The sequence below is a fragment of the Octopus sinensis genome, linkage group LG5, assembly GCF_006345805.1.
Source record: "Octopus sinensis linkage group LG5, ASM634580v1, whole genome shotgun sequence".
NCBI classification, from domain to species: Eukaryota; Metazoa; Mollusca; class Cephalopoda; order Octopoda; family Octopodidae; genus Octopus; species Octopus sinensis.
In genome coordinates, this window is record NC_043001.1 from 49,184,450 (window position 1) to 49,199,033 (window position 14,584).

General features: G+C 37.9%; 1 protein-coding gene across 2 annotated transcripts in view; it reads left to right on the top strand.

Moving 5' to 3' along the window:
* Window positions 1-14,584, top strand: part of LOC115212019 (dynein intermediate chain 3, ciliary-like) — a 75,101-nt gene that overhangs the window by 4,630 nt on the left and 55,887 nt on the right. The window contains exons 2-3 of one of the 2 annotated variants that reach the window (XM_029780814.2): window positions 6,865-7,065; window positions 10,986-11,147. In XM_029780814.2, coding sequence (XP_029636674.1) covers window positions 6,883-7,065; window positions 10,986-11,147 — 345 coding nt within the window. In that variant the 5' untranslated portion in view covers window positions 6,865-6,882. Of the gene's footprint in view, window positions 1-6,864; window positions 7,066-10,985; window positions 11,152-14,584 lie in introns of those variants that run through there. The other variant, XM_036503412.1, reaches the window with a different exon arrangement.

The following is a 14,584-nucleotide window of genomic DNA, read 5'->3' on the forward strand; positions in this document are numbered from 1 at the left end:
GGATACTTATTGATCAGGCCTTGGATATATATATATATATATATATATATATGTAGGAGTGGCTGTGTGGTAAGTAGCTGGCTTACGAACCACATGGTTCTGGGTAGCACCTTGGGCAAATGTCTTCTACTATAGCCTTGGGCCGACCAAAGCCTTGTGAGTGGATTTGGTAGATGGAAACTGAAAGAAACCCGTCGTATATATGTATATATATATGTGTGTGTGTGTGTGTGTTTGTGTGTCTCTGTTTGTTTCCCCAACATCGCTTGACAACCAATGCTGGTGTGTTTACGTCCCCATAACCTAGCGGTTCGGCAAAAGAGACCGATAGAATAAGTACTAGGCTTTACGAAGAATAAGTCCTGGGGTCGATTTACTCGACTAAAGGCGGTGCTCCAGCATGGCCACAGTCAAATGACTGAAACAAGTAAAAGAGTAAAAGAAAGAGAAATATCTTGTCAGCAGTTCATATATCTGAAAAAAAGAAGCGCACTATGAAGCATTAGAGCAGAAATATATATTATATATATGTATATATATATATATATATATATATATATATACACATCAGAATGGGAGATGGAAAAACTTTTTGACATTATTTATTCATCATTACATATGTTTCATTAGCTAGTAGGAGTTACAAAATTTCACATGTAGGAGAAACGAGTAAGAAATCTCCTATTGGAAAATAAAAACTTTTACATGAAATGAAATGTCTTTACAATTTAGATTATGTCTTTCATACCCTTCCATACTGAAGGTTTATGACTATAAATCATTGCCAACAGTTGTGTCAAAATGGTTTTTTAAAATCATTTTAACATTGAATATTAAATTATTATCTTTCAATAGTGTTATTACCATTATATCAAATCATTTTACACGTACACACACAAAGACACTATATATATATTATATGTATATATATATATATGAATGTATGTATTTATGTATATATGTATGTATCTATATATATACATATATATATGTGTGTTTGTGTATGTATACATACATACATGCATACAAACATGTATATATTATTGACTAGCTGGTCACAGCTGTTATAAACTTTTGCGCTATTGCTTTTTGTAGCAGGTTAAGAAGTATATATATTCTTATAGCAAACTAAGCTATATTGTCAAGTATCAACAGAAACTAAGTGTATGTTGTGCTTCTACTGATTTTTCAGTTTTTCATGCATATACATACATAAATACATATAGGTGTGTGTGTGTATGTGTGTGTGTCATACATATGTATAAATGATTATGCATGTATCTTTGGACAATAAGGATGTCCTCTTTAATACCATGTCAATTTTGAAGGTTTGATCTTGAGATTATCTCTCCATCGCCAGTGGATCAGTATTATGATACAAATCCTCTAGAGGTGGAGATAATTTTAATAAATCTAGAATTTTTGTTGAATGATACTTGACATACCATCAATTGTCTTGTCTATATATATATATACACTCACATACATATATTTATATATACACACACACACACACACATATATATATTTATAGAGAGAGAGAGAGAGAAAGATAGATAGATATACATATATACACATACATACACATGCACAAGCCTCTCAGCAGGCACAGTCATTCCCCATATATATATATATATATATATATATATATAATGGGAAGCTTTATGAAAATAAACAAAAGACGAAGGCAGGTGGAGTACAAACAAACAATTGTATTAGTATGGCACTCAGGAATATAAATAAAACAAATCTTTTATGTTTCGAGCCTACGCTCTTCAACAGAAAGATACACAGAAAAGAAACACGGAGAGAAACAAGGAGAGAAAAAAAATGCGTGCAGAAGCTAGCGATTCAACATGGCGATCTGATTCTGGCCAGAAGTCAGAGATCAGACATGAGAGCGAAAGTAGGGGAGATAACAGGGTCAAATGACTTCGCCCCCAACATAAGGGTGCGTGTGTGTATGAGAGAGTATGTAGTGTGTATGAAACGTCTGGACGTGTGTATGTATGTATGATGTGATGTGTAATGTCGTATGGTGTAGTGTAGAGAGAGGAGATGATGGGGAGAGGGGAGGGGGAGAGGGGGAGAAGGAAAGAGGAGGGAGGAGGAAAGGTGAGAGTGAGGAGGGTGAGAGGGGGAGAATGAAAGAAGGAGGGGGTGAGGGTGAGATGAGATGAGATGAGGGGTGAGGGTGAGGGGGAGAGAATGGAAGAGGAGGGAGGAGGGAGAGAATGGAAGAGGAGGGAGGAGGGAGAGGGGGAGAAGGAAGGAGAGGAGGGGAATGGGAAAGGAGGGGAGAGGGTGGGAATGGGAGTGAGGGAGCAGAGAGAAGGGGAAGAGGGAAGAAAGAGGAAAGAAGAGGAGGGAAGAAGGGAAGAAGAGGGAAAGAGAGTAGGGGTGAAAAGATGAAGAACTGAAGAGAAGTAGGAGTCGGGGGGAGGTTAGATGAGGAGGGGGGGAGAGTTGAGACCAAATGGCGTAAAAGAGCGAAGAGAGAAGATTAATCCCTGTTCACGGCGCAAATGGGAATCCGGATGGCTTCTGTGCAAGGACAAACCGAACACAGACAGGTGTTGCAAGGAGTGACCGGTGGAGCGAAAATGGCGTGAGACCGGTGTGTCGTTGGCAAGGCGGATGTCACGGAGGTGTTCCGCAAACCGGTCAGCCAAGCGGCGTCCTGTTTGTCCAATGTACAGGGAATGGCAGAGAGCAAGAAATGCAACAGATGATATTGCTGGAGGTGCAGGTGAAGGAGTTGATGATGCGATAGGGTCGATGATGGGTGCCAGTGAGGAGGGTGGTGTTGGAGAGGTAGGGGCAAGTGCAGCAACGTGGGCAGGAGCAGGGGAATGAGCCAGGTTGGGAGGTAGGGTCAGGGAAGGAGCTGTGGACCAAAAGGCCTCGTAGGTTATGGGCTCGTTTGAAGGAGGGGAGGGGTCGGTTAGGGAAGAGGTGTAAAGTGGACGGGTTAGACTAGAGATGCTGGAAAGCTTGAAGAATGGTGCGTTGGAGAGGTAGGGTCGTGGGGTGGTAAGTGAGGGGAAAAGGGAGGTGGGAGACTACAGGGCGGGTTCGGGGGGAGAGAGCAGATGCACGGTCTACGGAACGTGCTCTGGCAAGGGCGGTGTGGATAGTGGTGAGGGGGTAGGATGAAGTGGCAAGCCATGCATTGAGACTGAGTCTCAAAGTCATGGTTGTCACTACAGAGCCTACGTAGACGGAGGAATTGGGAATAGGGGATGGAAAGCTTGGTGTGTTTTGGGTGGGAGGAAGAGAAGTTTAGATATGTGTTTGTAGTGAATGGAGGTGGTAAGAGTGGAGTGATGAATGCTGATCGAAATGTCGAGGAAGGAGACAGAGGTGTTGGAGATAGTGGAGGTGAAGTGGAGGGCAGGATGGAAGGATTGAACGAAAGAGAGGAAGGAATCTAGATGTTCATGGGAGAGTGAGGTGGCACCGATAATGTCGTCAATGTAACGACCACATACATACATACATACATACATATATATATATATATATATATATATATATATATATATATATATATATATATATATATATATATTATCATCATCATCATCGTTTAACGTCCGCTTTCCATGCTAGCATGGGTTGGACGGTTCAACTGGGGTCTGGGGAGCCCGAAGGCTGCACCAGGCCAGTCAGATCTGGCAGTGTTTCTATAGCTGGATGCCCTTCCTAACGCCAACCACTCCGAGAGTGTAGTGGATGATTTTATGTGCCACCGACACAGGTGCCAGACGAGGCTGGCGAACGGCCACGCTCGGATGGTGTTTTTTATGTGCCACCGACACAGGTGCCAGACGAGGCTGGTGAACGGCCACGCTTGGATGGTGTTTTTTATGTGCCACCGACACAGGTGCCAGACGAGGCTTGCGAACGGCCACGATCGGATGGTGTTTGTTACGTGCCCACAGCACGGAGGCCAGTCGATGCGGTACTGGCTACGGCCATGTTCGGATGGTTTTCTTATGTGCCACCGGCACTGGTACCACAAAGATACAAATTCCATTGATGTTCATCTATTTTGATTTGGTTTGATTTTCACTTGCCTCAACAGGTCTTCACAAGTATCCCAAGAAGGAAGGTATGCACAGGTGGACTGACTATGTCCCAGGTGGGGGCCACAGGTTATGGCCTCACTAGTCTTGCCGGGTCTTCTCACGCACAGCATACTTCCATAGGTCTCGGTCTCTAGTCATTTCCTTGGTGAGACCTAAAGTTCGAAGGTCGTGCTTCACCACCTCGTCCCAGGTTTTCCTGGGTCTACCTCTCCCACAGGTTCCCTCAACTGCTAGGGTGTAGCACTTTTGCACACAACTATCTTCAGCCATTCTCGTCACATGACCATACCAGCGCAGCTGTCTCTCTTGCACACCACAACTGATGCTTCTTAGGTTCAACTTTTCTCTCAAGGTACTTACACTCTGTCGATTATGAACACTGACATTACACATCCATCGGAGCATACTGGCTTCATTTCTTGCGAGCTTATGTATATCCTCAGCAGTCACGGCCCATGTTTCACTGCCATGTAGCATGGCTGTACGTACACATGCATCATACAGTCTGCCTTTTACTCTGAGCGAGAGGCCTTTTGTCACCATCAGGGGTAAGAGCTCTCTAAACTTTGCCCAGGCTATTCTTACTCTAGCAGTTACACTTTCAGCACACCCACCCCCACTACTGACTTGGTCACCTAGGTAGCGGAAGCTGTCAACTACTTCTAGTTTGTCTCCCTGGAACGTGGTAGAAGTTGGTCTCTGCACATTTCCAGTCTTTATTGCTCCTGAGCATCTGCCACAGACAAAAACTATTTTCCTAGTTAGCCTTCCTTTGACATTGCTGCACCTCTTATGTGTCCATAGCTTACACTTGGTGCACCTTATATATATATATTATATATATGTATATTATTCTTTCTTTTGAAATATATACAACTGCTAAAAAGAAGTGCTCAGGTCGAACTCGAGATGAAAGATAAGAATTAAGATATAAACTCAAATCAGGCAATCATATTCATACTTTTATAAATTTGACTTAAAATGTGTATACTATATTAATACATATCGACACATATGAATATTTAAAAAAAAATATGTATGAAATATAGATATATGTATAAACATATATAAATATACATAAAAATACATTTATATAAAATCCACGTGGGATATGTATGGAAGAAACCAACTCAAACTGTATTATATACCTTATATACAATTTATATTTTTAAAAAACCCCACCAAACTCTATGGATTTTTTAATTGAAACACTTAACCCCTCTTAATTTCACTACAAAAAAAATTTCTTCAGTTCTCTTTTCCTCACACATCCTTCCATACGTATCGCACATGGGTTTTATTTACATGCATTGTTATGTGCATTTATTTATATATTTATATTTTAGAAATATTTTTTAAAATATTCATACGTGTCAATATGTATTAATGCATGTATACACATTTTAAGTCAAATTTATAAATGTATGATTACCTAATTTGAGTTAGGTAATCAATTTGGGAAGCCAGAAGGCTGCACCAGGCTCCAGTCTGATCTAGCAGTGTTTCTACAGCTGGATGCCCTTCCTAACGCCAACCACTCCGTGAGTGTAGTGGGAGCTTTTTACGTGCCACCGGCACAGGTGCCAGGCAAGGCTGGCAACGGCCATGATCGGTTGGTGCTTTTTACGTGCCACACACACACACACACACACACACATATATATATACTTGACATAAAAATTAGCAGTCTGAATTATGGAGCACAAAACAAATTTTGATGCAAAGCAGTTAAAGATTATACTATATTTTATCCTCCATGATACCTAAAAACAGTTATTAACTCTTCAAAGATATGCCTTTTAAATGTGGAATAAGTGATTAAATAAACAGTGTTCCAATATACACTATGTTGTGTTGCAGAAGAGAGATTAGTTAAAAAGTTTGTATGTTTACATGTGTATGTGTGTGTGTGTTTGTGTGTGTGTGTGTGTGTGTGTGTGTGTGTGTGTGTGTGTGTGTGTGTGTATTTCATATGCAAGAGAGTGAGAAAAAATTAGTGTAAGACATATAGAAAAGAGAAGAGCTTACTACTCCTTTATAACTATCAGTCTTTCACCATCTCCTTTTTTGAATTGGCCCTATCTTACTATAGGAAGTTTATTAACTCAGGATTTTTTATGATTCATACATTATTCCTGAATGGTTTTGGATATGTGTGCAAATTTTAGAAAACATTTGTCTAGGCACAGGTGTGGCCATGTAGTAAGCAGCTTGCTTTTCAACCACATGTTTCCAGATTCAATCCTACTGCATGGGACCTTGGGAAAATATCTTCTACTACAGTCTTGGGCTGACCAAAGACTTGTGAGTGGATTTGGTAGACAGAAACTGAAATAAACCTGTAGTGTGTGTATGTGTATATATATATATATATATATGTGTGTGTGTGTGTGTGTGTGTGTGTGTGTGGTGTGTGTGTGTATCTGTGTGTCTGTGTTTGTCCCACCACAATCGCTTGACAACCGATATTGGTGTGTTTACATCCCAGTAAAAAGAGACCAATAGAATAAGTACTAGGCTTACAAAGAATAAGTCCTGGGGTTGATTTGTTCAACTAAAAAGGTGGTGCTCCAGTATGGTCGCAGTCAAATGACTGAAACAAATAAAAAAATAACAGAATAAATTGCAATGTCTGAAGACATAACAGATAAACATCAATACTAATAGATATAGATAGCTATGATAATCTTTTATTTTATTTGATATAATTGTCCTATGTTCAGCATTTTAATTTCAGTATAATGCCAATTATTATGGTTTATCATTTCTTTAGAATTAATCCACACCAACAATGGATATTGTTTATGTGTATGTTAAGAAACGAGCCGAATTTGGACGACAATGTAATTTCACAGATCGTGCTGCAGAACTTCATGTGGACATAGCACCTGATCCAGGAAAAATACTTGATTTCATTGAACGGGATCCTGTTCACAGGGGTGTACAATGTGTCCCTGAAATGTCCGAGCACACCGTGAGATAATTTTTATTTTACACTCCATTTCTACCAACTTATTTATTGTATTTTATATTGCATTTGTGAAGGTATGTAGCCTAGCGGTTAGGGTGTTACACTCACAATCGCAAAGTTGTGGTTTCAGTTTTCAGAAAAGTGGTGTCTTATGTTCCAGAGCAAAACACTTCATTTTACATTACTCCAACCCACTCAGGTGTAAATAGACTGGCATTCTTTTCAGCAGGAATATTGTCTTACCTACTTCTCTAGCCAGTAAAGTAAAAAGATTGTGCTGATCCATTAGAGTCCATCGTGTATAAATTCTCCACCTGAATGGGATGCTGGTCAGTCAGAGGATTACTCACTTTTGACAGGTGAGCAATGTGAAATGAAGTATTTTGCTCAAGAACATAGTGCATTGCCTGGTCCAGGAACCAAAACCACAATCTTACGATCATAATACCAACACCCTAACTACTAAGTCACTCACCTCCACAATACCAATTGATAAGGCCTGGTGTTTTGGTTTCCATGGCTTATAAATTCTCCACCTGGATGGGATGCCAGTCCATTGCAGGATAACTCATTTTTGCCAGCTGAGTGAACTGGAGCAACATGAAATGAAGTATTTTGCTCAAGAACACAATGCATCACCCAGTTCCGGAATTGAAACCACAATCTTACAATCATCATTCCAACATCTTAACCTCTAAACCACATGCTTCCACAGTGCCAACTCATACAGGACAATTTCCAGGTTTCTATGGCTTATAAATTCCCCATTTTTGCCATCTGAGTGGACTAGAGCAACGTGAAATGTAGTGTTTTGCTCAAGAACACAATGTGTTGCTCAGTCTAGGAATCGAAACCACAATCTTAAGATCATGAGTCCAACACACTAACCACTAAGCCATGCACCTCCACCTTTCTAACCAATGGGGTAGCATCATTCAAAAGCTACAACACTGCAAGGAAGTGCATTGTGACCAGTGATGTATAACAACATTCAACTGTTTGGTCAACACAGCAATACAATGATATTGCAATTAGAGAGCAATTGTGTTGTTTACAGGTTTTTAAGGGAGTAAGCATTGGCTCATTGGATTTTTAATACAGAGAGTGACAGGTGATTGTCAGTTCAAATACTACTATATACTGAGCAATTTTATTTGAAAGAGTTGAATTTTGTTGGCTACCTTGCTAATGTTTACACTATTCACTGATATATATTGGGTTGGCATCTAAGATCCCGTGTTTTTTTAAAGTTTTGGAATTTATTGCGTTTTTAAATTTTGAAATCTATTTTTTTCAAGAATTCTATTTTTGAATCATTTTGGAATCTATCTTGCTTTTTTTCCATTTAATTTTAGTTAATTTTTGTTTATTTTCAGATCATTAAAATGTGTAACGGAAGAAATTGATTTGTAAACAATATTGTGAAATGTCGGAGTTGCCAACCCAATATATATATGTATGTGTGTATATATATATATATGGCCGCAGCTCTGAGCTGAAACTAGAAAAAATATATATACATATATATATGCATATATGTCCAGAGCTGTGAATAGGAACCTTAGTATGACTAGCTATGTTTCATGATACCGTCACCTACAAACAGCCAAGGCCAAAACAATCAGTGTCAAGAGATGTCTAAACCTTGTCATTCATCAAGCATCAAAGTGCAGGAAAATCTCTTGTGTTTGTGGATGAGAAAATGTCCACTGTGGACACTGAGGTGAATCGCAGAAATTCTTGAGTGACTGCATACAACTTTTCTGACATTGCCCGTGTTCGAGACTAAGAATCCTACTTCTGTGATAGTATTTGGAGCTGTGTTGAGTGATGGCACTTGGCATCAACACCAATTCCTGGGAGGATCTCGCAGCCAACCGAACCAGCTGGGAAGGCACTCTTCACAAACAACTGCAGACTGGCAAAGAGAATTTGAGGGTGGTGGCAGCTGAAAACCCAGCCTGCAGAAAAAAAATGACAGCCAACAGACTGGATTCAATGTATAGGTGTGACCTCTGCAAATGAGACTGCCACTCTCGCATTGGTCTCTACAGCCATAGGAGGCATTGCAAAAACTGAACAGACAACTCAATGGACGGATGACATCATCCATGGTCAGCCATGACCGACGGAGGCCTAAGAAGGTGAGTGATGGAAGTGTCATGAATCCACACTTCATTGAGTCTGGCTTGAAGATCAACACAAAGGAGTATCTGAAAATCCTGAAGAACTCTCTGTTACCTTGGATAGAGCAAAAGTTTGGGCTTGACAATGTGGTGCTTATCCAGGATTCTGCACCATACCATGAGTCAAAAGTAACACAGGCCTTCCTTAGTGAGAAGGTGCTATTACTGGGCCAACATCTGGCCCAGTAATAGCCCAGATCTCAACCTTCTTGATTACTTTTTATGGAGTGTACTTCAAGCAAGGACCAACGCTTCACTACACTCAAGTGTCAACAGTTTGAAGACCTGCATCATGCATGCAACCCACAAAACTAAAAAGGTGGAGGTTGCAGCAGCTACAAAAAAATTTCGTTCTCATGTAGAGGCAGTTATTACCTAAAAGGGCAGACATATATCTGTCTACTACCATTATTTTAGTATTTACAACCAGTTTTATGCATTGTAAAAATTGTCTCAATTTATCTGCAAGATTTTATATGTAATATTACGCAATTTATTAATTTATTTGATATTGGTGTTTTTAAGGAATAATAAAAACAGTAGTTAACAGTCAATAGGTGCAGGAGTGGCTGTGTGGTAAGTAGCTTGCTAACTGACCACATGGTTCCGAGTTCAGTCCCACTGCATGGCATCTTGGGCAAGTGTCTTCTGCTATAGCCCCGGGCCGACCAATGCCTTGTGAGTGGATTTGGTAGACGGAAACTGAAAGAAGCCTGTCGTATATATGTATATATATATATATATATATATATATTATATATATATATAATATATATATATATATATATATATATATATATATATATATATATATATATATGTATGTGTGTGTGTTTGTGTGTCTGTGTTTGTCCCCCTAGCATTGCTTGACAACTGATGCTGGTGTGTTTACGTCCCCGTCACTTAGCGGTTCGGCAAAAGAGACCGATAGAATAAGTACTGGGCTTACAAAGAATAAGTCCCGGGATCGATTTGCTCGACTAAAGGCGGTGTTCCAGCATGGCCACAGTCAAATGACTGAAACAAGTAAAAGAGTAAAGAGTAAAGAGAGTCACTGGAAAGTTGACTTGATATGGATGTAGAGTCTGATGAACTTTTACAGGTGAAACTTCAAAATCACTGTCACTTGTTTTTTTTGTCTCCATTTGTATGCATCCATTCAATGACAATTCCAAACAAACTTCATACAATGTTTCTGTATTCTTTTAGATATGAATATTCACACATAGAATGGTATATAGATGGATATATCAGAAACTATATCTTGAAAACTTCGGCAAATTTCCAACATTAAGGTTGTTATAAGGCAGCAAACTGGCAGGAGTGTTAGCACGCCGGGCGAAATGCTTTGCAGTATTTCGTCTGCCATTATGTTGTGAGTTCAAATTCCGCTGAGGTCGACTTTGCCTTTCATCCTTTCGGGGTCAATAAATTAAGCACCAGTTACGCACTGGGGTCGATGTAATCAACTTAATACCTATGTCTGTCCTTGTTTGTCCCCTCTATGTTTAGCCCCTTGTGGGTAATAAAGAAACAGGTATTTCGTTTGTCTTTATGTTCTCAGTTCAAATTCCGATGAGGTCGACTTTATTTTTAATTTTTTTGGTGTCGATAAATTAAGTACCAGTTGCGTACTGGGGTCGATCTAATTGATTGCCCCCTCCCCAAAAATTTCGGGCCTCATGTCTAGTGTAGAAAAGAACATTAAGGTTGTTATTCTTTCTCCCTGTATTGTAGACAAACACTGAAAGCTATGAATATGAAGTACATGGGATTAATCACAAAGAAGGTGGATGGCCAAAAGATGTCAATTGTCAGGAAGTTGAGCAGGTGATGCGGTATAGAAAGAAGGTAGAAAAGGATGAAGGCTACATCACGGCAATCACTTCTATGGGAAGCGTATGTATGAGTTGACTTATTGTCTTTCATGCTGACTGTATTTTTATCCTTTTATTATTTCACTACCAATTCTAGGGCACTATGTTCAAGAATTTTCAGTAGGTGCTTTTGATACTGTTATTTATTTCAGTCAAGATCCATATCTAATCAGTGGGTCTTTATTGAAATCATCATGTTATGCTTTGATAAAAAAAGGGATATATCATGTGACATATTGGTTCACACAGGTAGACATTAATCATTAATACAGACAATGACATATATAAAGATGACATTGATGATGATGATGATGCTGGTAATGATGATGGTTATGATGGTGATAATGTTGATGGTGATGATGCTGATGATGATGATGATAACGATGATGATGATGAATATAATGATGATAGTGACAGTGGTGACTGCATTTTGTTCTTTAATTTCCCATCCAACTATCTGTTGGACACCTGTTTGTTCTATATATTGCTATATATATATATAACTAATGTAGGATAAAATTTTTTTCGGGAAAAAATTTTTATCAATGGCCAGCATATCAAAAAATACCTTAGTTTCTTGGGGGTATATAATTTAGTGAAAAGGAGACTTACATAAAGTCACTAATACATAATATGATCAGTAGGGTGAAAATCACAGAAAGGAAAATAGTGTAATCACCAAAATAGGACTAACTAGGCAGGAGTTATCATGGGACAGTATTATATATAGCATACCACATACCATAACATATAGCTTATAACATATGCAATGCAATTTAATCAACCATATTACATAATATCCCATGATTTTATTATATTTAATACTAGAGGGTAAGTTTATAATGGACTAGCAGTATCGCCCGGCGTTGCTCAGGTTTGTAAGGGAAATAACTATAAAGCATTTTTAGAGAGTTATAGCCAAAAAATAGCAAAAAAATGGAAAAAAATGATGGTAAATTTTTTTCTGAGATTTAAAAAAGGTGGAGTTGCGTCCCCTAGACAGTTTGTGGTTCGTATTCCTGATTCTCGACCCCATGTCGAATTTATCGATTTTTTTCAGAACTGGGGGAACTTTTCAAAATTTTCGCTGCGTTAGTTTTGAATTATGACATTGGGCTATGTGTGTGTCAAGTTTCATCAGAATCGGTTGAAAGCCGTGGTCAGGGTGAGGGTACAAGCAAACAGACATACAGAAACACGCACAGACAAACTGCCATTTATATATAGAGAGATACCAAAATTAATTTCTACTGACAAAGTTCAAGTATAGTACCTATAATCATTAGTTTCGAAAATACTTAAATGTACGGGTGACGCTATGCACGATACCCTTAGGTCTAATCTATTACTAATCATGTTGTTCTTGTCCCTATATTTAAAAATCTCATAAGTTTCCATTGAGCATAGCTCATACCCATATTGACTATCTCTATAAGGCTGCACTCTCTGTATTATATCCCATTTAAAGCTAAATTTGATCCCGCTTTCCTTGCTAGATAAGGACATACAATTGGCTTTATGTTTCAGTCTAAAAGATAAAAAATGGTTATTGATTCGTTTTTTTCATATTCATCGAACATCCTGTATCTATAAAGTTACCAGCCTCACTTATGACTGTACATTTATCAATTAACGTTTCGGATTAGACATTGGCCTAATAACGGACAGTGAGATTTCACTCTACAATTGCAATTACTACTATTAATATTATTGATATTCCTATCATTGTTATTATTATCATTATGGTTATTATTCTTACTACAACTATAATCTGTGTTATTTTTATTATTACTGTTAGTATTTATACTTCCTTCAACTGTAGTATCATTTAAGTTCATATCAGCATCAGCAGGCATTGTATCAGTAATCCCTGTGCTACTAAAAATTTCGGAGTCACAGTCTACATTGTGCATAATAGATGTGTTAGAACTGTTGTTTCTAATTCCTACATCTCCATTAATATTATTCACATTGTAGGGGTTTAAACTAGTGTTGACAATATTATTATTATTATTATTATTATTATTATTATTATTATTATTATTATTAACTCCTCTTGCCGATTTTATATTCTTTCTATTTAACCTGGTTATTGGGGAGGGTAGAATATGAGATTCTGTCTTATGGGAAAATATTTTATTATATCTATGGGACGCAGGGAAGTTTTTTTCCAAAATTGCCATAAATTTCTTATCTGTGTTGATGGACATGGCACAGTTGAGGGGAACATTATACCAGACCAAATTGTTTTCAGACCTCTTACATATGTAAGGGTGGAATCTACCTACTCTTTCATCTCCTTCCAAACTCACGACTTGATTATTAGGTATGGCTATACTATCAGTATTTTTCTTATCGTTAGAGGGTGGCGTAATCCATTCAATCACCTCACTACATTTATTATATAAACTATTATTCCTACTGGTTATAGCATCTAATTTCCTGTTGACACTTATCTTTTTATTAAAAAAGATGGGTTTGTTGGATGCTTTTAAAGTAGGTCTGTTTTCCTGACCAAGTAGGCCTGTATTCTCCCTCTCACTTAGATTCTCATTATTTCTACTATTGCTAGGTGTTATACTTTCTGGATTAAGAAAAGTAATTCCATGGTTGTATCCTGCCTAGTTTTGATTTTATTCACCTTACTTCAAGGTGTGCGGATAATACTGGACTGACTTGGTGCTTCAACTTAAGTACCTAATTCAACCGAATCTCAATTATTTATATATAATAATGATAATAATAATAATAATAATAATAATAATAATATATATATATATATGCACATGGCGGTGCCCCAGCATGGCCACAGCTCATAAGCTGAAACTAGAATCAATCAATCAATCAATCAATCAATACTTACATCTATATGTATATATATATATATATATATATATATATATATATATATATATATGTATATGTATATGTATGTATATATATATATAATATATATATATATATATATATATATATATATATATATATATATATATGAATATGTGGGCACATGATGTCATGGAACGTGTACAACAAAAAAGTACGAAGCACAAGTACATGGAACATGAACTATTATTTTCAACAACAAATGACACAAATTGAAAACAAAACAAACAACATAAAGAATGACCTTTCATCAGTTGTTGGCTGTTTTTCTACTCTCGTACTTTGAGCATTTAACAATAATATACGCTTTCAATAAAACAGTTGCTCCCGCAAAGTAAGTTAGATAAAATTTGGGATTTTGCAGAGAGTCAAAATTGGTAACGCAAACAAGTCACTGAAAACAAACAGAAAGGGCTGCTAAGCCTAAACAAATTTGTGGTGGTAAATGCGTAAATGAAGCTAGAACAGGAGACAAACAAGAACATGTCTTCCTTGTTCCAGCTACAACGGAGAGAAGAAAAGAAAGATGGCCGATGGTGACGTGGGAGCCATGTGAGCAAGGAAGGAGGAGTG